Source organism: Plecotus auritus (assembly GCF_963455305.1).
Source record: "Plecotus auritus genome assembly, chromosome: 10".
NCBI classification, from domain to species: Eukaryota; Metazoa; Chordata; class Mammalia; order Chiroptera; family Vespertilionidae; genus Plecotus; species Plecotus auritus.
Window position 1 is genome coordinate 4,878,014 of NC_137785.1, and position 24,912 is coordinate 4,902,925.

At 53.8% G+C, this 24,912-nt stretch overlaps 2 protein-coding genes and 1 pseudogene across 3 annotated transcripts in view; all 3 read left to right on the plus strand.

Moving 5' to 3' along the window:
• The window catches only part of LOC308235303 (leukocyte immunoglobulin-like receptor subfamily A member 6), a gene marked incomplete at both ends in the record, with an annotated part of 88,653 nt that extends 65,968 nt beyond the window's left edge, over window positions 1-22,685 (plus strand). The window contains one exon of the mRNA XM_080644064.1: window positions 22,549-22,685. Coding sequence (XP_080500190.1) covers window positions 22,549-22,685 — 137 coding nt within the window. The remainder of the gene's footprint in view (window positions 1-22,548) is intronic.
• Window positions 1,368-10,995, plus strand: LOC308235226 (leukocyte immunoglobulin-like receptor subfamily A member 6; annotated as a pseudogene). The gene is made up of 12 exons: window positions 1,368-1,408; window positions 5,459-5,508; window positions 5,643-5,927; window positions 6,074-6,376; window positions 6,587-6,883; window positions 7,211-7,305; window positions 7,726-7,933; window positions 8,564-8,614; window positions 10,003-10,113; window positions 10,535-10,663; window positions 10,796-10,848; window positions 10,981-10,995. The product of its transcript is annotated as a leukocyte immunoglobulin-like receptor subfamily A member 6 (transcript).
• LOC308235228 (leukocyte immunoglobulin-like receptor subfamily B member 4) lies at window positions 19,025-21,233 on the plus strand (the record flags this gene model as incomplete). The annotated part of the gene is made up of 4 exons (XM_080644013.1): window positions 19,025-19,058; window positions 19,417-19,701; window positions 19,847-19,890; window positions 20,964-21,233. The coding sequence occupies 4 exons, from the start codon at window positions 19,025-19,027 to the stop codon at window positions 21,231-21,233; spliced, it is 633 nt and encodes a 210-aa protein (XP_080500139.1).
• Window positions 22,686-24,912: the final 2,227 nt, after the last annotated feature.

Genomic DNA, 24,912 nt, shown 5'->3' on the forward strand with positions numbered 1-24,912 from the left:
ATAGAATTTTTTTTTCTAAATGAAGGTGTAAGGAGGAAATTGTAGGGAGTGGCTGTAGGGTTAAGCCTCAGAGTAACCTGTGGCAAAGCCACAAACAAGTCCCAGCTTAGAGGGCATAGCCCACTTAGCATAATGAAGCTTGACCTTATGGCCGCTCCCTAGATCCTTCCTGGGTAGCTAATGGGCTGTGGGAGGTGCTGCAAGTGCTGCCAAAACAAGTGAAATAAGAACATTGTAACTATGTTGACCACTACCTTGTTTTTCTCTGACTATAAAATAAAGCCTCAGCTTGCTGGCTGGATCCTTCTCTGTGGCCTCATCCAGGCACAGGAGATCCACCGAGCCCCAGTTATATTCTCTCTCTCTGTCTTTTCTTTAATCCTTCACTGACCCTCCTCAGGCTCACCGAACCCTTGGCTGTGCTGCCACGGCACAGGAAAGGATACGTTTTTTGCACAGCAAAGGAAACCATCCACAAAATGAAAAGAGCCCACTGAATGGAGAACTATTTGCCAATACATCTGATAAGGGCTTATTGTCCAACATTTATAAGGAACTTATAAAGCTCAACACCAGAAACCCCCAAACAATTCAATAAAAAAATGGGCAGAGGACCTAAATAGACACCTCTCCAAGGAGAACATACCAATGGCCAGTAGACATATGAATAGATGCTCAACATCACTAGTCATCAGAGAGATGCAAATTGAAACCACACACCTTTCAGAATGGCTTATCAATAAATCCACAAATATCTATGCCCCTCTGTAATCACAGCAGCATTATTTACAAAAGCCAAGATCTGGAAACAGCCCAAGGGCCCATCAGCAGAGGAAAGCTGTGGTACATTTACACAATGGAATATTATGCAGCTGTAAAATAAAGAAGGAACTCTTACCTTTTGCGACAGCATGGATGGTCCTGGAGAGCATTATGTCAAGTGAAATACGTCAGTCGGAGAAAGACAAGTTCCCTATGATTTCACTCATATTTGGAATCTAATAAACAAAATAAAACATAGTGGAGAGAGACTCGTGTATACAGAGAACAGACTGACAGCTGTCAGAGGAGAGGGGGTTATGAGCTGGGGGAGAAAGGGAATGGATTAAGCAAAGAAATAAAAGGAAAGACTCATGGACACAGACAATAGTATGGTGACTGCCAGAGGGAAGCGGGGACAGGGGGAGGTAAAAACGCGGTAAGTGGTGTGGAAATAGACTAGACTTAGGGGGATAAGCACACAATACTATGTACAGATGACGTGGTGTGGAATCATATACCCGAAACCTGTATAATTTTATGAACCAATGTCACCCCAGTCAACAAAAAAATTCAATAAAAAACAAATACATGTAGGCTGTTCGGAGATGTGGTTCCAGTCAGACCCTCAGCGCCTGCTATTTTTAGGGTGAGAAGCAGGTTGTCGCCTTTCTGTGAGGCAAGCGCCTGTGAACAGTGCGCGCGTGGTGTGAGGACCCTGCCCCCCACATCCTGTGACCTTCTCTGCTGGGCCCAGTCCCTGCCTCCCCATCCTCATAAGCACCCTGGTCCCCAAGTCCTCAGCCTCAGGAAGTGCAGGTCGACAGGAGCTGAATGTGATCTGTTCATATGTCCGAACTTCTGCTCCTCACCTGCTTCTAAGGTGACGACCCAAGAAGGGTCACTCTCCTGGGAATTTGATGCCTTTGTGACCTACATTGAACTCTTTTGTCCATTTTGACTGTACTCTTGTGTATGGTGTAAGTGGGTGGTACATTTCCTTCCTTCCTTCCTTCCTTCCTTCCTTCCTTCCTTCCTTCCTTCCTTCCTTCCTTTTTCCATATTCCTGTCCAATTTTCCCAGCACCATTTTTTCAGAGCCTGCCCTCGCTCCGCGGTATATTCACAAAGTCACTAATCATCAGGGAAATGCATGTGCTGGATGTGGAGAAGAGGGAGCCCTCTTGCACCGCTGCTGGGAATGCAGCCGGTGCAGCCACTGTGGAAAGCCGTATGGAGGCTCCTCAAAAAATAACAACGTGGAACTGCCATTTGACCCAGTGATTCCACTTCTGGGGAGAGAATCGAAGAACCCTGAAGCGCTCATTCGAAAGAATACACCTGGTACGCGTGCCCTACGTTCACTGTAGCTTCATTTACAACAGCCAAGGTGTGGAAGCAGCCCACGTGCCCGTCGGTAGATGAGTGGATTAAAACGCGGTGATACGTTGACACAGTGGAGCACTACTCGGTTGTGGAAAAGGATGGAAGTCCTACCTTTTGCCGCAGCATGGGTGGACCTGGAGGTTTGTATGTGAAGTGGAATAAGCCAGTCGGAGTAGGACAGGTTCCATATAGAATCACTTAAATGTGGAATCTAAACAACAAAATCATTAAATATATTTAATTTTTATTGTTGATGCTGTTACAGATGTCCCCCATTTCTTCTGTTTGCCCGCCTCCACCCACCCCATTTCCCCTCCCTTGGCCCTCCCTGCACTGTTGTCTGTGTCCATGTGCTGTGCTTAAAAGTTCTTTAGTGAATCGCTTCCCATTCTTCAACAACTCCCCCCCTCCCACCCTCCTCCCCTCTGACATCTGTCACTCTGTAAATCCATTTCTCCTCCTGTCTTGGTATGTCTCCTATCATGTTACCATTAGCATTCTTAATTTTTTTTTTTATACTTGAGGCCCGAATTCATGCACTGGTGGGGGCCCTCAGCCTGGCCTGCATCCTCTCGCAGGCCAGGTTGAGGGATCGGACCAAAACCGGCAGTCTGACATCCCCCAAGGGATGTAGTAGTGTGCAGAGCAGCGGGCGGCCAAGGAGCAGCCCAAGCCCAGGCCAGGCACTGCACCACTCCTGCTCATCCCAGCTGCCCCCACAGTACCTGCCGCCACCACTCGGTAGTGCTGCCGTGGAGGTGGGAGGGGCTCGTACCTCCTCAGCTGCTCTCGCCAGCAGTGAGCCTGGTGTCTGGCTCACGTATGTCAGCTGCACGGATCCTCCCACTGTGGGAGCTCACTGACCACCAGGGGGTAGCTCCTGCATTTAGCATCTGCCCCTTGTTGGTCAGTGTGAGTCATAGTACCGGTCGACTGGTCGTTTGGTTGTTTGGTTGCTTAGGCTTTTATATATAGACTAGTGGCCTGGTGCACGAAATTCGTGCACATTAAAAGGGGGACTCAGAGTCAAGTCCCCGCCCACCCACATGCGCCTCAAAATCATGTGAAACCCAGACCTGGCCGCCCCCCCCAAATTGGGCTAGATCCAGACCCAGCCAGTCCCACCCTTGTCAAGCCCCACTGGGCAGGGGGCACAGCCTCAGGCCCCCGTCAAGCCCTGCTGGGTGGGGGGCGCGGCCTGAGTTCCCCTGACCCAGCACTGGGGGTGCACCTTGAGGGCCCCCATCAAGCCCTGCTGGGTGGGGGGCACGGCCTGAAGTCCTCTGTCAAGCCCCACCTAGTGGGGGGCACGGCCTGAGGTCCCCCTGCCTGGCGCTGGGGCAGGGGGATCAGCCTGAGGTCCCCTAGCCCATCACCAGGACGGGAAGCACATCTTGAGGTCTCCCGTCAAGCTCCGCCAGGCGAGGGGCGTGGCCTCGGGTCCCCTGGCCTGGCTCTGGGGCAGGGGGCGAGGACTGAGGTCCCCTGTCAAGCCCTGCTGGGTGGGGGGCCCGGCCTGAGGTCCCCTGTCAAGCCCCACAGGGGCGGGAGAGGGTGTAGCCTCAGGTCCCTGCTGATTGCTCATTAAGACTCCTTAAGGGAACTTGGCCTCAGCTGTGGGTGCAGCCATCTTTGTGATGGAGTGATGGTCAATTAGCATATTCACTCTTTATTAGATAGGATATATACACTAGAGGCCCGTTGCATGAAATTGGTGCAATCGTAGGCCTTCCTTCCCCCATCTGCCAGCACCGGCTTCCCTCTGGCACCCGGGACCCAGGCTTCCCTTGCAGCCCCGGCTTCATCGGAAGGTCATCTAGCAGGACATCCGGTCTAATTAGCATATTACCCTTTTATTATTACAGATAGCCTTCCCCTTCAAGATAATACTGTATCTTTTGTATTGTTATTGACATTATTACAGATGACCTTCATCTCTGCCTATATGCACCCCCCTCCACCCAGCACACACCCCACTGCAGGCCTTCTGCACACTAATATCTATGGCTTTGAGCTATGCATATATACAAATAAGTTCTTTAGTTAATCTTTTTCTGCCCGCCCCCCTCCCTTCCATGAGATCTGTCTACTTGTTCCATGCATCATGCCTCTGGACCTATTTTTTGATCAAGTTATGTTGTTCATTAGATTCCACATAGAAGTGAGATCATGGGATATTTGTCTTTCTCTGACTGGCTTATTTCAGTTAGCGTAAGAGTCTCCAGGTCCCTCCATGCTGTCCAAAGGGTAAGAATTCCTTCTTTTTTTCACAGCTACGTAGTATTCCATGGTGTAAATGTACCACAGTTTTTTTTACCCACTCATCCATCGATGGGCACTTGGGCTGTTTCCACCTCTTAATCAGGGGTCCTCAAACTATGGCCCGCGGGCCACATGCAGCCCGCAGAGGACATTTATCCAGCCCGCCAGGTGCCGCTGCAGGTCCTGCTTAGCAGCCGACGCGTCCCGGGCCCGCAGTGCACATAGGAATTTGTTCATAGGTTGTTTTTTTTTAAAACTATAGTCTGGCCCTCCAACTGTCTGAGGGACAGTGAACTGGCCCCCTGTTTAAAAAGTCTGAGGACCTCTGTAGCTATTGTAAATAATGCTGCATTGAACACAGGGGAGCATACATTCTTTCCAATTGGTGTTTTGGGTTCTGAGGATATGTTCCCACAAGTGGGATCTGCTGGGTCCATTGGCAGTTCCATTGTTGAGCTTCATGTGAACAATGAGGAATAAACGACTAACACCTCTGCTATGAAAACGTCCAGTGGGAGTTGAGACTGTTTCCGGATGGACGAACAGCACCAACCAGACCCTGCAAAGTCCACTCAAAGTTGTCCTCACAGAACCCAAAGGCCAGACCAACAAAGGAAAAGATTCCTGCAGCGCCGGGAGGGATCGGGCACCTGTCCCCGGAGAGCCTTCTCTCCTCCTGAGCCCTTCGTTTGGGGAAACTCAGAGCCAGGCCCAGGGCGGGAGAGTCCGCGTGCAGTGGGTGCACAGCTCACGGACGCGGAAGGGCGGCAGCAGCTTCTGACCCACCACATCCCGTGCGTCTCTGTTTTTTCCGGCCCTGAGTGTCCTCCATCTGCAGAGCGGGAGCCCCCAGAGCAGACGCCATGATGTCCCTCCTCTCCGCTCTTCTCGGCCTCGGTCAGTTGTGGACATGGGGAGGGGCAGCAGGAGGGGGAGCCGGAGCGGGGGCTGCACCCCCTTGTTCATGGGAACCTCAGGCTCAGGCAGTTGTAGTGGACGGGGCCTGATGGGAGGGGAATCAGCTCAGACGTCTGGGTGCAGATCTCTCACAGGGACTCTCTTCCAGGGCTCAGTCTGGACCACAGGATCCACGTGCAGGCAGGTGAGTCCTCCCCAGACTCCATGTCCCAGCTGTTACTTCACCCCTGGGCCCAGGAGGGAGCACAGAGGTCCTGGGCTGAGCTGGGGATGAGGGTGGGGAAGGTCTTTGTAATGCAGCCTCTGGTTTCCTTCCAGGGACCCTCCCCAAACCCACCCTCTGGGCTGAGCCAGGCTCTGTGATCCCTTATGGGAGCCCTGTGACCCTCTGGTGTGAGGGGATCCTGGAGGCTCACAAGTTTGCTCTGTACAAGGAAGGAAAATGTGTGCTTTAGAACACACAGACTCAAAGGAAGTTCACAACCAAGGGCAAGTTCTCCATCACACCCATGACAGAGCATGATGCAGGGAGATACTCCTGTTATTATAACAGCCCCACTGGTTGGTCAGAGCCCAGTGACCCCCTGGAGCTGGTGGTGACAGGTGAAAGGACACTCAGGAGTCCCAGCCTCAGGCTCTGCCCTCAGAAAACGGGTCTGCTCTCAGGGTGTCTCCCTCTCACAGCCCAGCCCTGGGGGACATGAGGGAGGTGTGAGCCCCATTTAACACGCTGCCTCCTCCTCTCCCAGGAGCCTACAGCAAACCCAGCCTGTCAGCCCTGCCCATCCCTGTCGTGACCTCAGGAGAGAAGGTGATGCTCTACTGTGGCTCAGGGGAGGGATTTGACAGGTTCATTCTGACTAAGGAAGGAGAACACAGGCTCTACCCGACCCAGGACTCAGAGCCACAGCCCAGTGGGCGGTCCCAGGCCCAGTTCCCTGTGGGCCAGGTGACCCCCCTTCACAGGTGGAGGTTCAGATGCTATGGCTGTTACAGGGACAGCCCCCAGGTTTGGTCACTCCCCAGTGATGCCCTGGAGCTCCTGGTCCCAGGTGAGTCCCATCCTGCTCCCATCCATGGATTGAGGCACCAGACACATGGCATCTTTGCTAGGAAGGGAGCCCAATGTGAGAGGGGGGAGGGTGAGGGGAGCACAGGGGGTCCTGGGCCAGAGACACAGAGACAGTGAGACCTGGGGGCCAGGACAGGAGAAGGGGTTTATGGGAGGAGCAGCCCCTGTAATTCACGTCTGGTCTCCCCAGGTGAGTCTGGGAAGCCCTCCCTCTTGAGCCAGCAGGGCCCCATTGTGCCCTCTGGACAGAGCCTGACCCTCCAGTGTCACTCTGATGTCGGCTATGACAGATTCGCTCTGCACAAGGAGGGGGGATGGGACCTCCCCCAGAGCCTTGTCCTGCAGCCCTAGGCTGGGCTCTCTCAGGCCCACTTCCCCCTGGGCACTGTGAGCAGCTCCCACGGGGGCCGGTACCGATGCTACGGTGGATACAACCTCTCCTCTGAGTGGTCGGCCCCCAGCGACCCCCTGGACATCCTGGTGGCAGGTGAGGAGCCAGTGGGCTCAGTCAGGGACCCAGACTCTGCACAGGCCCTGCTGGGGGTCTCAGGTGGTGAGGCCAGAATGAAAGTGCAGGCCCCAGGGAGGGAGAGACAGAGAGAGGCAGGGGCGGGGGGGAGGGAGAGGGGGAAACTCAGAGAAACAGAGACAGAGAGGAAGGTCCTCAGAGAGAGGCAGGGGCAGGGGGAAGAGAGAGGGAGAGACTCAGAGAAACAGACACAGACAGAGAGGAGGGTCCTCAGAGAGAGGCCTGCTGACTCTCAGGCCAGAACAAGGTGGGCAGGCAGCCCTCACCCTCCCTCCCTCTCTCTAGGACACCTGCCTGACACACCCTCCCTCTTGGTGCAGCCAGGCCCCAGGGTGGCCTCAGGAGAGAATGCGACCCTGCTGTGTCAGTCACGGACCGACGTGCCAGAAACTGATCATTGTCTCACTAATAGAAAGGTGTGGACAAGGAACTTGGAAGGCTGGTCAACCTTGAAGCTCTGAAAGGTCAGAGCCAACCACTCCCTATCTAATTGAGACAATGGTAGCTGAAGCAACTTCCCCACCAATTAATCATGTAAATCCTTACTGATAAGATAATCTGCCTGTTAACTGGAATTGCCTGCCTAAGAGCAATGAGTGTATCCCAAACCTGAATTAAAGGGATGGCAAGGCCAAAGCAAAGGGTAGTCCTCCCACTAGAGGTGGGCTTCCGCCTGGCCCCCAATATTCCCAAATTAATATTTTTCTAGTCTTCTTTCATTTGTGTGCGGCCTCCTCCAGAACCCGAACCCTGAACCGGAACCCTGAACCACGCGGGACGTGAAAGGGGTTCCCACACCGATGGCCACTTTCCTTCTGTCCAAAGAGGGGGCAGCTGATCCCCCTCTGCGTCTGAGATCAAAGCCCCGAGCTCAGCGGTACCAGGCAGAGTTCTCCATGAGTCCTGTGACCTCAGCCTACAGGGGCACCTACAGGTGCTACAGCTCACACAGCTCCTCCCCCTTCCTGCTGTCACACCCTAGTGAGCCCCTGGAGCTCCTGGTCTCAGGTGAGGGCCCCTGACCCTGTCTGTGTGCTAGCTGTCAGCTCAGGATTCCGTCCCCAGGAGAATTATGGGCTGAAAGGGAAGAGGGGCTCTAGGGATGGTCACCTAGAGAAGATCTGTCCCTTAGAGGCACCCTACCACTGTCTACAGCCTTCTCCTCACCTGGATCCAGAAGGGGTCAGGTGGGCAGTGGGAGGGACTCAGGGGCCACAGCACAGATGTAGGAGGAATCTGAGTGAAGTTCCCACTCCAGGGTCAGCACCAGCTCCTCACCCTCTTCCTGTCCTTCCCAGGACACTCTGGGACCTCAGCCCCCCACCCACAGGGCCCATGTCCACAGATCTTGCGTCACTGAGAGCTGGGCTCTGATGGAGCACGGACCACCCAGGATGTCCTGAGAGTCTGTGAGGGCATCGAATCTCCCCCAGATACTCAGGATGGCTTGTGTGCAGGGTTGGGGGCTGGGATCAGGCGGTGATGCCAGGAACCACCAGGCTATTGAGGCTGTGAGGCTGCCAGGTGACCGGTGGGGTGGTCAGGGCAGAGGGAGATGTTGGGGCCCATCCTTGGGAGAGGCAACTGTGCTCAGATGGGGAGAATCCAGCTCCTCTCACCCCACATCCTTATCCGCAGGAGACTCTAAGGATGGGCTGCTCCCCACCATGGAGTCAGGCACCCAGAGGGGTAAGTGAAGGAGGTGGCGGAATGCCTCCATTGCAACAGGGGCTCAGCCACAAGGGGGTTCAGGACCCTGTGGAGTTCCTGACTTGGACCCGCCCTTCCCCTGCCTGGGCCTCAGTGCCTCCAACTTTAAAGGAGAGAATCCTTGTCCAGAGCTTAGATTTCCTGTTGGTTCTGGCCCTGACCTCCAGGGAGAGGGGTCTCACAGGAACACCCCAGGACGTGATGTTATGGGGCCTGTCCCCTCTGTCTCAGGGACGGTGACACTGTTCAGGGAGGGACAGGCAGGACATGGGTCCGGGTCCCCAGTCCTCCCCCTCAGCTCAGGCTCAGCTCAGAGGAGGGAACAGGGTGGATTAGCCCTGGCTCAGCTCCAGGCTCTGCTGCTCCTGCTGTGGGGCTGGGCGGTCCCTTCTCTCCTCTGAGTGTGGGGTTCCTATCTGCTCATCCCTGGTCCCATCCTGCTCACAGGCTGCTGGGAGATGAGGTGACCTCACAGAGCTCAGGAAGGCAGAGCTCCCTGCCCAGCCCGACCTTCCCAAGGGGGTGTCAGGGCCTGCAGGGTGGAGATGGACCCGGGAGAGACTCAGAGTCCACCCCTCATCCTGCCCCTCCTGTCCCTGCTATGCTGGGGGCGGGTAATGAGGAAGGACCCTCAGCTCCAGATGAGACGTGGACAGGCCCCTGCAGAGGAGGAGCCCAGAGCACGAAGCTGGTGTCCCCCTGGGGGGGCAGTGTGAGGACAGCACAGGGAACCCACCATCCTGGGTTCCAGTCCCAGCCCTGCCCCACCAAACCTGGGTGACCTGGGGCACTTGATTGACCTCTCTGAGCCTCAGTGAAGTGGGAGATGGGGTGAGCAATCCCTGATGCATGACTGCTGTGAAGTGAGCGTGTTACAGAGAACCGGACTAATCAAATAATGCTCAGAGAGTTTGGAGTCACACTGTATTCACCGGTGGGCTTAGAGAAAATGAATTCAAATTCTAAGCAAGGCTACAAGCAGAACTTCCCTTTTTATTAAAGAGCCGGCCCTATGTGTGCTTAGTGGTTATCTCGCTGCTGGCCTTGAAAACAACACAGTTCTATCCAATTAAAAAAATGCACCTGGCGTGGCATTGAGAGTATGGGCATATCTAGTCTCTGGCCTACAAGGTCAGACAGCTAAATTTATCTTCCTCATTATTCAAGCAGGCTAGAAAGCAAAGTTATTTTTTTAGAATAAGAGTCCATCTAAAAAAACAGCAGAGAATTCCAAACAGTAGTTTTACAAAATAGGGGTTAGCCTTCTCAAGAGGAGATGAGTGACAGACCTCAGCACACGCCTCACACACAGTAGGTGCTCCTTCAATGGCATCACTGGCTCATTCATGACGTCACTCATGTCCAAGGTCCCAAATGGAACATGAACATCCTGATCGGGGTCTCGGTGGCCCTGGTCCTGCTGCTCTCCCTCCTTTTCTACCTCCGACACCGACATCAAAGCAATGGCAGGACCTCAGGTGAGTAGGGATCAGGTTGACCTGGGTCACACAATGGGGTGCTCAGAGTACCTACCACAGAAAACCAAATGGATGGAGAAGGTCAGCTGAGAAAAGACTTCTCCAGAATCTGAAGTCAGAAAGCCTAGAATGAAAACATGTCAGCACAGATGTTCAGTCTCATGAAATATGCACACAAGTGAGTGTTAAGGTTTCCTTCTTTTCTGTGAATCACAGGGGGAGGGGCTCCTAACCTCCCAGGGCTGAGACGGTCCCTCTTGACCAGCCCAGAGAGGGGCTCATGTCCAGCCTCCTGCAGGGACCACAGACCCAGAGGCCAAGGACAGAGACCAGCAGATCATGTAATTCCTGCCCGAAAGACCCGAAAACTCCACCATCTATGGCCCATCTCTGCCCCTAACACTCCTGTCTCCTCCCCCAGTTGAAGCCCAGCTGTGGACACCCAGGAGGAGCCCCTCTGTGAGAGGAAGTGACAGCTGCCCTGGGGGAGGGGAGACAAGGATTGAGGATAAATTTGTGGAGGAGTTAGACTGGAAGGGTGGGGTTCAGGGTGAGATCCACACTGCCTGAACTGATGCCTCACCTCACCCTGGGATAGTGGTCCATCTGGGAGCAGGCAGGGCCTGCAGCCTTGAGAACTTGGGGACCTGCCAGGAGACACACCCCCATTCTGCCCCAGCAGATGCTGCCGTGAAGGACCCACAGCCTGGGGAGAGCGTGGAGTTGGACCCTCAGGTGAGACCCCTGCTCCTGTCCAGGCCACCAAGGACATTCCTATCACCCAGTTTAATCCAATGGACCATTCCCTGTCCCACCTCACCTGCTTCTCAGCATCATCTACACTGACCTTTCCTTCTGGACCCCCAGGTCATCCTGCTGTGACTCACTCCTCCTGGTTTACCTGTGACCTCATGGCCCCTCCTATGTGGCCCCCTTTGCTGGCCGCTTGTCCTCTGTCTGACCTTGTGCAGCCCCAGGTGTCAGGTGGAGGCAGGAATAAGTGACTCACCCACAGGTCCCCAGGACCCCTTCACTCATTAACCCAGCAGATGTGACAGGGGCTCACTGTTTACCGCTCCCTTTAGGGGCCACGGCACAGCCCTGAGTCACACTGTCTCCACACGCCTCGAGCTCACCTGTGCCGAGGGAGACAATATGCAAACAAGCAGACAGTGTCCCAGAGAGCAAAGTGCTGTGAAGGAACATAAAGCAAGAGGAGGGGATAGAGGGCATGGTGGGGGGACAGGGAAAGAGCGGGCGCAAAGGTCCTGAGGCAGGGCCTGCTTCTTCAGGAGGAGCGGCCATGAGCCCAGCGAGCAAGAGAGAGCGCGTTAGGATGAGAGTCAGAACCACAGAAGCATCCAGAGGCCCCAGGTCTTAGGAAGGCCCTGCAGGTTCCACCAGGAGAGGGGCCTGGTCTATTTAAAGTGTAAGTCATCTCTCTGGCAACATGAGGATAAGTGGCAGGAGACTTTCTACTGTGGAATCAAGGAGACACTGTTCCGTCTCACTGTCTCCAGCAGAATGGGCAGGATGAAGACCCCCAGGGAGCAATGTACACCCAGGTGAACTGCTCATGACTAAGACCTGGGCAGGGAATGGCCACCTCTCCTTCCTCCCTGTCAGGGGAATTACTGGATAAGAAGGGCAGACAAGTAGAAGAGGACAGACAGATGGACAGTCAGGCGGGTCCCATCCTCTCCAGACCCCAAGGCTACCCCAACTCTAACCACATTTCATCCTACTCACTCTCCCCCTGGTCCAGGCTGTCACCTACGCCCAACTGAACCACTTGACCCTCAGACAGAAGACATGTGCACTCCCATCCTCCCCATCAGAGGAGCCCCCAGATGAGCCCAGTGTGTATGCTGCTCTGTCAGTCTACCAGTCCAGGAGGGACCCAGACCCCACACTTCAGGAGGGGGTTCGCATTTCCCAGAGGGGTGGAAGCCTGATGTGGACCTCCACAGATCCTGGAAACCTCTGGGAGTCACCTGATTTTATAGTCAAGGTAAGCAATATCACCTGACTAGTGTTGCTCAGTGGTTAAGAGTCGACCTACGAACCATGAGGTGACAGTTCCTTTCTTGGTCAAGCAACATGCCCAGGTTGCTGTCTTGTTCCCCAATAGGAGGCTTGTGGGAGGCAGCCAATCAATGGTTCTCATCACTGATGCTTCTATGTCTCTGTCCCTCTCCTCTCCTCTCTGAAGTGAATAAAAATCTATACTAATAATAGAGGAATAGGCAAATTGTCTGGGACTCCTTCACAGTAATGACCGAGCAGCAGGCTGCGTGGTGCAACAAGGCCAGCAGGGGGGTTAGTGAGGGACAACCAAATGACTGAACAGAGGCTGCATGGGGTGGCCAGGCTGGCAGGGGGGACAGTTGGGGGTGACCAGGCCAGCGGGGGGGGGGGGAGGGGGAGCAGTTGGGTGTGACCAGGCTGGCAGGGGGGCAGTTGGAGGTAACCAGGTCAGCAGGGGGGGGGGGCAGTGAGGGGTGACCAGGCTGGCAGAGGGAGGCAGCAAGGGGTGACCAGGCCAGCAGCAGGGGGGCACTTAGGGGCGACCAGGCTGGCAGAGAGGTCAGTTGGAGGCGACCAGGCTGGCAGGGGGGGAAGTTAGGGGTGATCAGGCAGGCAGGCAGTTGAGCAGTTAGGAGCCAGCAGTCCCGGATTGTGAGAGGGATGTCCGACTGCTGGTTTAGGGGGATGTCTGACTGCCGGGGATCGGGCCTAAACAGGCAGTCGGACATCCCCCAAGGGGTCCCAGATTGGAGAGGGTGCAGGCTGGGCTGAGGGGACCTGACCCCTGCACAAATTTTGTGCACTGGACCTCTACTATATTAATAACAAGATAACAAATATCCTTACTTTTTTTTTTTTAAAAAAAGCAACAGATTTCTCAATAATAAATGTGTGAACCAAAACAGAAGTGAACATTTTTAATTAAATGATAATGTAGCCAAAACCGGTTTGGCTCAGTGGATAGAGCGTCGGCTTGCGGACTGAAAGGTCCCAGGTTCGATTCCGGTCAAGGGCACGTACCTTGGTTGCAGGCACAACCCCAGTAAGGGGTGTGCAGGAGGCAGCTGATCGATGTTTCTCTCTCATCGATGTTTCTAACTCTCTATCCCTTTCCCTTCCTCTCTGTATAAAATCAATAAAATATATATAAAAAAATGATAATGTAAATAGTACACATCAAATCTATTAAATGAGAAAATTAAAAACCATGAATGGTAGAAAAGAAAATGCCTTAAAAATCATTGGCCTGTGCTATTATATCAAGAATTTAGAGGGGAAGCCCTAACCGGTTTGGCTCAGTGGATAGAGCGTCGGCCTGCGGACTGAAGGGTCCCAGGTTCGATTCCGGTCAAGGGCATGTACCTGGGTTGCGGGCACATCCCCAGTAGGGGGCATGCAGGAGGCAGCTGATCTATGTCTCTCTCTCATCGATGTTTCTAACTCTCTATCCCTCTCCCTTCCTCTCTGTAAAAAATCAATAAAATATATTTAAAAAAATATTCTTAAAAAAAAAAGAATTTAGAGGGGAAAAAAGATTGGATTGAATCTTCAGCTCCATAGATGACTGGATGAGAAAGATACAGCATATATACACAATGGCATATAAGTCAGCCATAGGGTGGGAAAAAATGGGGGCTGGATAGGCAGACCTGTTACGCACCTGGCCTCAAAGCCAGGCTTGAAATGCAACCAGATTGGAGAACATTCGCCTGGAATTTCCAACTGAGGAGGTGACTTATCACAAGGAAGAACAGAAGGCACCTGGAGACCAAGCACGGGAGTTTTCGTTGGCAACCACACACACGAGGCATTGGCTCAGGGAGGGAGATGTGGACTTGAGTTGCCTGAGGACAGGCAGGGGAGGGAAGCAGGGCAGGGAGTCCTGAAAAAGCAGTAGTCAGGAGTCCTGCATTGGGTCATTCATATGCTTTTAAACCGAAATGGCCATTTTCCATGAGAGGAGCTAATGCCTCCCAATACCCAGAGGGCAGGTAAAGGGGAAAAAAAACCTGCCCTTAGTGAATATACAGCCCGTTATACCCTGCATTCTAGCTTTGTAGAGGAAACAAAGGCAGAGGCCAAGCTTATGGGTCTGAACAGTCTCAAGGAGCCCTCAGGGACCAGAGTGGAGAAGGGGCCATATGCCTCACTCTTCAAGGAACCAGACTGATAAAAATTCCAGAGTGCCAGCTGACCCCAGTGGTTTCCATACAAGGATCTCTGTCCAGCCAAGGACAGAGTAATATTTAGGCCACTCGTGGAAGACAGGAAACACATCCATCTTATTCCCTGAAAGCAAAACAACACCAACCCTACCGAAAGCCCTGTCAGAAACAGACTCCTGCGTGATTGAGATTGACAGCTGGTGGGCAGGCAAAGAGGGCAGATTGGCCCCTCCTGCTTGACACCAAGGCCTGTGGAGACAGACACAAGCAGTGGACCTACCAGTGGATTCCTTGGAGCTTCGAGCAGATGCTAAAAACCAAACGACAGTGCCTGCCAGTAATTAACACCTAAGTACCTAACGGGAAGCCCAGAATTGGCAGACAGAACAGAAGAGTGGGGTCCTACGCCAGCTTCCACGGGGCATTAAAACTTGGCTGAAGCGAAGGACACTTGACTTCATTTTTTAAAATTTTTTATTTTATTTCTTTTATTTTTTGCTCCTTTTTCTTACTCTCTACTCTTTTTTCCCCTCCCGTTTTTCTACACTTTTCTCCTTTTTAGTTTTTCTCTTTCCTTTCCTTTCCCCCCTTTTTAAAAATGGATCTTCCTTATCTATCTGCTTTATCCATTTGTTATTATTCTAGTCTCTTGTTTTGTTCATATCTCTAATTTCCTCTTCCCTGCTCCAACTCAATTTCCTTTTCTCTTTTCCTTTTTTCTATTCTCAATTTTTATTATTATTTTTTCTCTCTTCTCCTTTTTCCTTTCTTCTCCTAATTTCTTCCATTGTGTTCTTTTGGCCGCTATGTCATTCTTCATTTCCTTTTTATGACAATGGAAACTTTCTACAGTAGACTAGAAAAAGCTAAGGACCAAATCAGTGAGTTAGAAGACAAGGCAGGAAAAAAACACCCAAGCAGAGCAGCAACTGGAAACAAAATTAAAAAGCAGAAGGAGAGTCTAAGGGGGCTTTGGGACAACATGCAATGAGACCACATCCAAATAATAGGGGTGCCAAAAGGAGAGGAAGCGGAGCAAGGGGAAAAAAAGCGTGTTTGAAGAAATAATGACAGAAAACTTCCCTGACTTTGGGAAGAAAAAAGTCACACAAGTCCAAGAAGCAAGATGAACCCAAAAAGACCTACAACAAGACACATCATAATTAAATTGGCAAATGTAAAATACAAAGAAGATCTTAAAGGCTGCACGAGAGAAACAGAAAGTTACCTGCAAGGGATCTCCCATTACCAGTGGTTCTCAACCGTCCTAATGCCGCAACCCTTTAATACAGTTCCTCATGTTGTGGTGACCCCCAACCATAAAATTATTTTCGTTGTTACTTCATAACTGTAATTTTACTACTGTTATGAATGGTAATGTAAATATCTGTGTTTTCCTATGGTCTTAGGCTCTACAGCAGTGGTTCTCAACCTGTGGGTTGTGACCCACAGGTTGAGAACCACTAGCAGGGTGGCCCACAGGAAACAGGGCCTGGGACTGCCCACTGGGCTGTGGCTTTGAGTCCAGGGTCCACCAGAGGGTGTGATCTCCTTCCTCAGTCAGAAGGAACCTGCCAAATCCCTGCCCTGAGTCACACTGGAGGGTCACGTTCCCTCCTGAAGTCACGACAGGGCTGAGCAGAGTTGAGAGGCTGGGTTTGCTGTAGGCTCCTAGGAGAGGAGGAGGCAGCATGTTAAATGGGGTTCACACCTCCCTCATGTCCCCCAGGGCTGGGCTGTGAGAGAGACACCCTGAGAGCAGATCCCTTCCTGAGGGCATAGCCTGAGGCTGGGACCCCTGAGTATCCACTCACCTGTCACCACCAGCTCCAGGGGGTCACTGCGCTCTGACACGCCAGTGGGGCTGTGATAATAACAGTGAAATATCCCTGCATCATGTTCTGTCATGTGTGTGATGGACCACTTGGCCTTTTCCCCGGGCTCCAGTGGCTTATGTTTGTACCAGGCTGCTGGACTTCCCTCTTTATACAGGTGGTACACTTTAAACCCTCGGGTCCCCTGACACCAGATGGTCACAGGGCTCCCATAAGGGATCACAGGGCCTGGCTCAGCCCAGATGATGTGTTTGGGGAGGGTCCCTGGAAGGAAACCAGAGGCTGCATTACAAAGCCCTTCCCACCCTCATCCCCCAGCTCCGTGGTCGGCAAACTGCGGCTCGTGAGCCACATGCGGCTCTTTGGCCCCTTGAGTGTGGCTCTTCCACAAAATACCACAGCCTAGGCGAGTCTATTTTGAAGAAGTGGCGTTAGAAGAAGTTTAAGTTTAAAAAATTTGGCTCTCAAAAGAAATTTCAATCATTGTACTGTTGATATTTGGCTCTGTGGACTAATGAGTTTGCTGACCACTGCCCCAGCTCAACCCCAAATCTTCTCATTTTATCACCTCATCCCAGCATCTCTGTGCTCCCTCCTGGGCCCAGGGGTGAGGGAAGAGGAGGGACATGGAGCCTGGGGAGGACTCACCTGCCTGCACTCCGGTCCTCTGGTCCAGACTCAGCCCTGGAAGAGACTCCCCATCAGAGATTTGCACCCGGATGTCTGAGCTGATTCCCTTCCCATCAGGGCTCCGTCCACTGGAGCTGCCTGAGCCTGAGGTTCCCCATGAACAAGGGGGTGCAGCCCCCCCTTCTGCTCCCCCTCTCCGTGTCTACAACTGACCGAGGCAGAGAAGAGCAGAGAGGATGGACGTCATGGTGTCTGCCCTGAGGGCTCCCGCTCTGCAGATGGAGGAAGCCTGGGCCTGAAGGACAGAGATGCACAGGATGTGGTGAGTCAGGAGCTGCTGCCCTTCAGGGTTTTCACAGCTGTGGACCCACAGCCCGGGGAGGGAACGACCCTGTGCCTGGCTCTGCATCTCCCCAGGTGGAGGGCTCATGGGGAGTCCAGGTTTCAGGAGGCAGCTCAGCAGTGTCTGAGGTCTCACCTGATCCTCAGGGTCTCATGTGCAGATGCATGTTGCAAAGCTCCCCAGGCTCACCCCCTCCCACCTTGTTGGTGTTTTATTTACAAACTAGAGGCCTGGTGCAAGAAATTCATGCATGACGGTTGTGTGTGTGCCCCTCAGCCCAGCCTGAACCCTCTGCAATCTGGGATCCCTCTCACAATTCAGGACTGCGGGCTCTCAACTGCTTGCCTGCCTGCCTGCCTGCCTGATTGCCCCTAACTGCTTATGCCTGCCAGCCTGATCACCCCCTAACCACTCCTCTGCCAGCCTGATCGATGCCTAACTGCTTCCCTGCTGGCCCAATTGCCCCTAACTGCCCTCCCCTGCTAGCCTGGTTGCCCCTAACTGTCCACCCCTGCTGGCACGGTTCCCCCAACTGCCCTCCCTTGCCAGGCTGGTCACCCCTAACTGCCCTCCCCCTGCTGGCCTGGTTGCCCTCAATTGCCCTCCTCTGCAGGCCTGGTCATTCCTAACTGTTCTCCCCTGCAGGCCTGGTTGCCCCTAACTGCCCTCCCTGCCAGTCCAGTCACCCCTAACTGCCCTACCTGGCCGGCCTTATCACCCCTAACTGCTCTCCCCTGCTGGCCTGGTCACTCCCAACTAACCTCCCTTGCAGGCCTGGTTCTGTCCAACTTCCCTCCGCTGCAGGCTTTGGTCCCCCCCAACTGTCCTCCTCTGCAGGCCAGTTCACCCCTAACTGCCCTCCCCTGCAGGCCTGGTCCCTCCCAACTGCCCTCTCTTTCTGGCCTGATCACCCACAACTGCCCTCCCCTGCTGGCCATCTTGTGGCAGCCATCTTGTGTCCACATGGGGGTGGCCATCTTGTGTGTTGGAGTGATGGTCAATTTGCATATTACCTCTTTATTATATAGGATATTGCACTCCTACAGTTCATTTGTAATACATGACACATGATTTTATAAGACGATCTGAACAAATAGTTTTTTTCTCATATGTTCCGTTTGTGATAAACACCTCATCAATGCCCTTGTGTGGCAATCACCACACCCATGATGAGCCACCACCTCCCTCTCCCTTACTCCCTTTCAGACAGTCTGTCTGTATGTGTCCAGAGGCATCTAGAATGTTCTTCCCTCTCTACCATGTTCTCATCCACCTCTTAGGTCTCCACCTACTCACACAGCCAATCCTTCAAACACAGTCTTCACCTGGTCCCAGCTGTTCTCATACAGTTCTTTTTAAATTTCCTTTTTGTAAATAAGTAATTCACACATTAGCCTTAGAATGTCCTAGTCTACCTGTCTGAGCTCTAAAAATACAGGCAATGTGTCTCCTGCATCATGGCTGTATTTCTGGTACCTGGATAAATACCTGGCAGGTAGAAGGAGATAAATATTTGTTTATGGACAAGACCAAGACAGAAAGTAAATTCCACTTGTGGTGGCTCAGAAGGTACGTGATTGCCCTCTTTAGAGCCAGCCGGCCAGGGGTTGCCTCTGACCGAGAACAGGGGCCTGCCCTCTCGGAGCAGAAGTTCAGACCAGACAGAGTCCTGGGAGACAGATGAGACCTCAGAGCTGAGCTGTGTCTCCAGAGGCCTGGACTCCCCCTGAGCGCTCATCCTGGGGAAATCCAGAGCCACCCAGGACGGGGCCACCCACTTGCTGTGGGCCCACATGTGAGGGAAACGAGAAGGGCGGCAGCAGCTCCTGACCCACCACATCCTGTGCGTCTCTGTCCTTCAGGCCCAGGCCTCCTCCATCAGCAGAGCAGGAACCCTCAGAACAGACGCCATGATGTCCATCCTCTCTGCTCTTCTCTGCCTCGGTCAGTTGTGAACACAGGGACGGGGAGCAGGAGGGGCGGCTGCACCCCCTTGTTCATGGGGAACCTCAGGCTCAGGCAGCTCGAGTGGACGGGCCCTGATGGGAGGGGAATCAGCTCAGACATCCGGGTGCAAATCTCTCACAGGGACTCTCTTCCAGGGCTGAGTCTGGGCCCGAGGACCCTTGTGCAGGCAGGTGAGTCCTCCCCAGGCTCCATGTCCCTCCTCTACCTTCACCTCTGGGGCTCAGGAGGGAGCACAGAGGTGCTGGGATGAGGTGGTGAAATGAGAGGGTCTTGGGCTGAGCTGGGGGATGAGGGTGGGGAAGGCTCTTGTAAAAAAGCTCTGGTTTTCTTTTAGGGCCCTTCCCCAAACCCACCCTCTGGGCTGAGCCAGGACCTTTGATCCCCTGGGGGAGCCCTGTGACCATCTGGTGTCAGGGTTCCCCTGGGGCTGAGGAGTACCGTCTGGATAAAGAGGGAAGCCCAATATTGTGGTTCCAACAGGAGCCACTGGATCCTGGGGACAAGGCCAACTTCTCCATCACACACATGACACACCATGATGCAGGGATATATCACTGTTACTATCACAGCCCTGCTGGCTGGTCAGAGCGCAGTGACCCCCTGGAGCTGGTGGTGACAGGTGAGAGGATACTCTGGGGTCCCAGCCTCAGGCTCTGCCCTCAGGAAGGGGGTCTGCTCTCAGGGTTCCTCCCTCTCACAGCACAGCCCTGGGGGATGTGAGGGAGGTGTGACCTGTACTACATTCCTCCTACTTTTCCCCCTAGGATCCTATGGCAAACCCAGCCTCTCAGCCCTGCCCAGCCCTGTCGTGACCTCAGGAGGGAGCGTGACATTCCAATGTGGCTCAGGGAAGAGACTTGACAGGTTCATTCTGACTAAGGAAGGAGATCACAGGTTCTTCTGGACCCTGCACTCACAGCCACAGTACCAGGCCATGTTCCCTGTGGGCCCTGTGACCCCCAGCCACAGAGGGACATTCAGATGCTATGGCTGTTACAGGAACTGGCCTCATATGTGCACAAGCCCCAGTGATGCCCTGGAGCTGCTGGTCCCAGGTGAGTCCCATTGTTGTGTCATTCAGACTGAGGTATCAACCAGGTTATTGGCATCTTTGCTGGGAGGAGAGCCCAGGAGTAACTGGGCCAGAGACACAGAGAGAAAGAAGGTGAGACCTGGGGGCCAGGTCAGGAGAAGGGGGTTAAGATAGGAGCCACCCCTGTAATTCATGTCTGGTCTCCCCAGGTGAGTCTGGGAAGCCCTCCCTCCTGAGCCAGCAGGGCCCCATCGTGGCCTCTGGACAGAGCCTGACTCTCCAGTGTCGCTCTGATGTCGGCTATGACAGATTCGCTCTGCACAAGGAGGGCGGACGGGACCTCCCCCAGAGCCTTGTTCTGCAGACCCAGGCTGGGCTCTCTCAGGCCCACTTCCCCCTGGGCACTGTGAGCAGCTCCCACGGGGGCCGGTACAGATGCTACGGTGGATACAACCTCTCCTCTGAGTGGTCGGCCCCCAGCGACCCCCTGGAAATCCTGGTGGCAGGTGAGGAACCAGTGGGTTCAGTCAGGGACCCATTCTCTGCACAGGCCCTGCTGGGGTCTCAGATGGTGAGGCCAGATCACAGTGCAGAGTCCAGGGAGTGGGAGAGACAGAGAGAGGCAGGGGGTGAGAGGAAGGTAGCGGGGGTGGGGCGAGACTCAGACAGACAGACAGAGAGGAGGGTCCTTAGAGAAAGGCCTGATGACTCTCAGGGCAGAACACCATGACATCCATCCTCTCTGCTCTTCTCTGCCTTGGTCAGTTGTGGACAGCCCTCACCCTCCCTCTCTCTCTCTAGGACACCTGCCTGACACACCCTCCCTCTCGGTGCAGCCAGGCCCCAGGGTGGCCTCAGGAGAGAACGTGACCCTGCTGTGTCAGTCACAGAGCTTGAGGGGCACTTTCCTTCTGTCCAAGGAGGGGGCAGCCGATCCCCCCCTGCATCTGAGATCAGAGCACCGAGCTCAGCAGTACCAGGCACAGTTCTCCATGAGTCCTGTGACCTCAGCCCATGGGGGCACCTACAGGTGCTACAGCTCTGACAGCACCTCCCCCTTCCTCCTGTCACTCCCCAGTGAGCCCCTGGAGCTCCTGGTCTCAGGTGAGGGCCCCTGACCCTGTCTGCTGAGCTGTCAGCTCAGGGTCCCGTCCCCAGAACAATTATGGGCTGAAAGGGTGTTGGGGGCTTCTGGGATGTTCGCCCCAAGGAGATCTTTTCCTTGGAGGCCCTCCCACCCCGTCCACTTCCTCCTCCTCACCTGGATACTGAAGCAGTGGGAGGTCTCAGGGGCCACAGCACAGATGTAAGAGGGTGTCTGTGTTAAATGGGGTCCAGGGTGAGCCCAAGCCTCTCACCTTCTTCCTGTCCTCACTTCCAGGACCCTCTGGAGGCCCCAGCCCCCCACCCACAGGGCTCACCGCCACAGCTGGTGAGTCCCGGGGAGCTCTGCACAGAGGGAGCACTGTCCACCCAGCAAGTTCTGAGAGTCTGGCAGGGGATCGAGGGACCCAGATCCTCAAGGGCGGGCGTGTGTCCTGGGGGGGGGGGGGGCTGGGCGTCCCTGGGTCTGAGGCTGGTGATGGGTGTGGTGGTCATGGCAGAGGGAGATCTGGGGGCACAGGCTGGAGGTGCTGGGCTCATTGGGGAGAAGGCAGACCCCACCCTTCCTGCCCCATCCTGAACCCAGGAGGCACTGAGGATTGGTCTCTCCCACCCACTCTGTGTGAGGGGCTCTGTGGGGAGCTGATGGGTGCTACCATGTGGGACAGGGGCTGAGCCATGTGGGGGTTCAGATCCCTCTGGATTCACTGACATAGACACCCCCTTCCTCTGTCTGGGCCTCAGTGTCTGCAGGTGTGAAAGGAGAGAATCCTTGTCCAGAGCTTAGATTTCCCGTGGGTTCTGGCCCTGACCTCCTGGGAGAGGGCCTCACAGGGAAACCCCCAGGACGTGATGTTATGGGGCCTGTCCCCTCTATCTCAGTGACGGTGACACTGTACAGGGAGGGACAGGCAGGACAAGGGTCTGGGCCCCAAGTCCTCCCCCTCAGCTCAGGCTCAGCTCAGAGGAGGGAACAGGGTGGATCAGCCCTGGTTCAGCTCCCAGCTCTGCTGTTCCTGCTGTGGGGCTGGGTGGTGAGGGACGGTGTAAAAGTTATGATCTGAGAAGTGGGGCATCTGAGAGCACAGGGCCCAGGAGGAAGGCTCCTGCCTCCCCAGGTCCTCACTCACACCCTCATGTCATGATTCTCAAGAGCAGATGACACCCTCAGCCCAACTCCAAACAACTCAGACCCTAAGATCAGTGAGTGGGAGAAACTCTCAGTTATGGGGCTGGGCGCAGAGGGTCATGTCCTGTCAAGGGGAGGTGGGCGCTCTGGGTGAATATCCAGGGTCCCGGCCTCTGTGACCTGTTTTTCCAAATTCCCAGCCTCCCACCCCCAAGACTACACCCTGGGGAATCTCATCCGGATGGGCGTGGCTGGATTGGTCCTGGTGGTGCTCGGGGTGCTGGTATTTCAGGCTCGAAACAGCCAGAGACGGACCCAGGATGCAGACAGGACGTGAATGCACAGGGAACAATGCACCATTCAGAGAAGGGGAGCCTTGGAGCCCATCTGAGGACCCCAGGAGGCGCTGAAGGAAAGTCGGGACTATGCGTTGGGAGAACTGCCTGCTGATTTTTCTAACGGAATGAACATGGTTTGGTGCAGGAGATGTCCGAGTGTTCCCTGGACCAGCTTCTCCCTCTATTAAATGTGAGTTTCCTCTCCATGTCTTGGTTGGCTTTCTGTAATGACCGCCCCCCCCCTTTCCTCACCCCTGTGACCTGAAGCACCATCCCCCGTGGCAGGTGTGGGTCCCCACATCTAACACCTCATGCTCTCCTCCACTTTTTTTAAATTACATTTATTGGGGTGACATTGTTTAATCAATTGTACAAGTTTCAAGTATACAATTCTATTGTACACTATCTATTTTTACGTGATACCATATTATTTACTTTTTATCTCCACGTGACCAGACGAACATTATTGAGTCTTTTCTTCTGTTCAGAGGACTTTGCCTGGATTCAGTAACTAAACAAATGGGCAAAATTAGGTACAAACCTAGAAAAGAGAAATCCAAAATGATGCCTATGCCCCTCTCTGGACCCCACATCCCTTCCCGTCCTCATCAGATGTCAACTGTGCCATTTCCCCAGTAATGGTTTCACTTGGATTCGACACTTTAGTGTTTGATGGGACAGCCTGGAGCGGTGCTGCCTCTGAAAATCATTACTTTTTAGGATGCTCTGATCTGTGGCATTTGCCATTTTCTGAATACATACATACAAGAATACCATTCAGCCATGAAGAAGACGTAAATCCTGCCAGCTCTGACATGGGTGACACAGTGGGGCATTGTGTTAAGTGAGATAAATGGGACAGAGGGAGACAGATACTGTATGTTCTCACTTATCTGTGGAATCTACCAATGCCAAACTCGTAGAAACATAGAGTGGAATGAGCCTCAACACAGGCGGGATAGGGGAATGGAAAGATGTTGGACAGAGTGCCAACTTCTAGGCCTAGCCAGTGTTTCTCAGTGGTTAGAGCGCCGGCCCAGGCATCAAAGGGTCACGGGTTCAATTCCTGGCCCCGGTCTGGATGTGTTTGGGGGGCAACCAATTGATGTGTCTCTCTCACCTCTCTCTCTCTCTCTCTCTCTCTCTCTCTCTCTCTCTCTCTCTCTCTTTCTCTCTCTCCATCTATACTAATAAAAAGGTAATATGCTAATTAGACCGAACATCTTCCAGACATCCTTAGGGACAAAGCCACGGTGCCAGGGGCCAAGGCAGAGGCAGTTAAGGGCTGATCAGGCCAGCAGGGGAGGGCAGTTAGGGGGTGATCAGGCCGGCAGGCAGGCGAGTGGTTAGGAGCCAGCAGTCCTGGATTGTGAGAAGGATGTCCGACTGACAGTTTCCCTAAACCGGCAGTCAGACATCCCCTGAGGGGTCCTGGATTGGAGAGGATGCAGGCCGGGCTGTGGGATGACCCCCCCCCCCCATGCACGAATTTTGTGCACCAGGGCCTCTAGTATCAATATAAGACACTGATTTTGACACATACACAAGAAATGATTTCAACTAAAATAACAAAAAGCAAACCTTGTAGGTTGTCTTCTCTTCTAGAAATGCAGAATCCAACTGTCCACTCTGCTTTTTGTTTGGCTGGAGAGTAAAGAATATGTGACTGGCACAGGCCTTAATAGATACTAGCCGCTAGAGAGATGTCCTATTTCTCCTGAAGATTGCTTCAGACTATTCCCTATTTTCCTACATTAGCTTGGCCAGGGGCTGTTGAAAGCTATAAGTGGAATAATTGATATGACTTTCCAATGGCAGAAAAATTATGTGAAAGTCCTTCTGTGACTGTAGAGCTTAGGAAAAGTAAATGTGGTACGTTCGACGGGAGGTGTGGTCAGGATGTGGCTCGCATCAGACCTTCAGCACCTGCTATTTTTAGGGTGAAAGGGCTGGTCCTCTTCCTGTGAGGCGGGCACCTTGTGAACAGGACCCATGTGGCGTGGAGACACTGCCCACCACATCCTGGATCATCTCTGCTTTGCTCAGCCCTACCTCCTGTTTCCACAGGAGCGCCGTGTTCCCCAAGTCCTCAGCCACAGGAAGTGCAGGTCAACAGGGGCATCTCACGGGAGCTGGACCTGCACTCGGTGTTTCTAAACGTTCGCTCCTCACCTGCTCCTCTGGCAATGACAAGAAGTCTCAAGCTCCAGGATGCAGGAAGTGTAC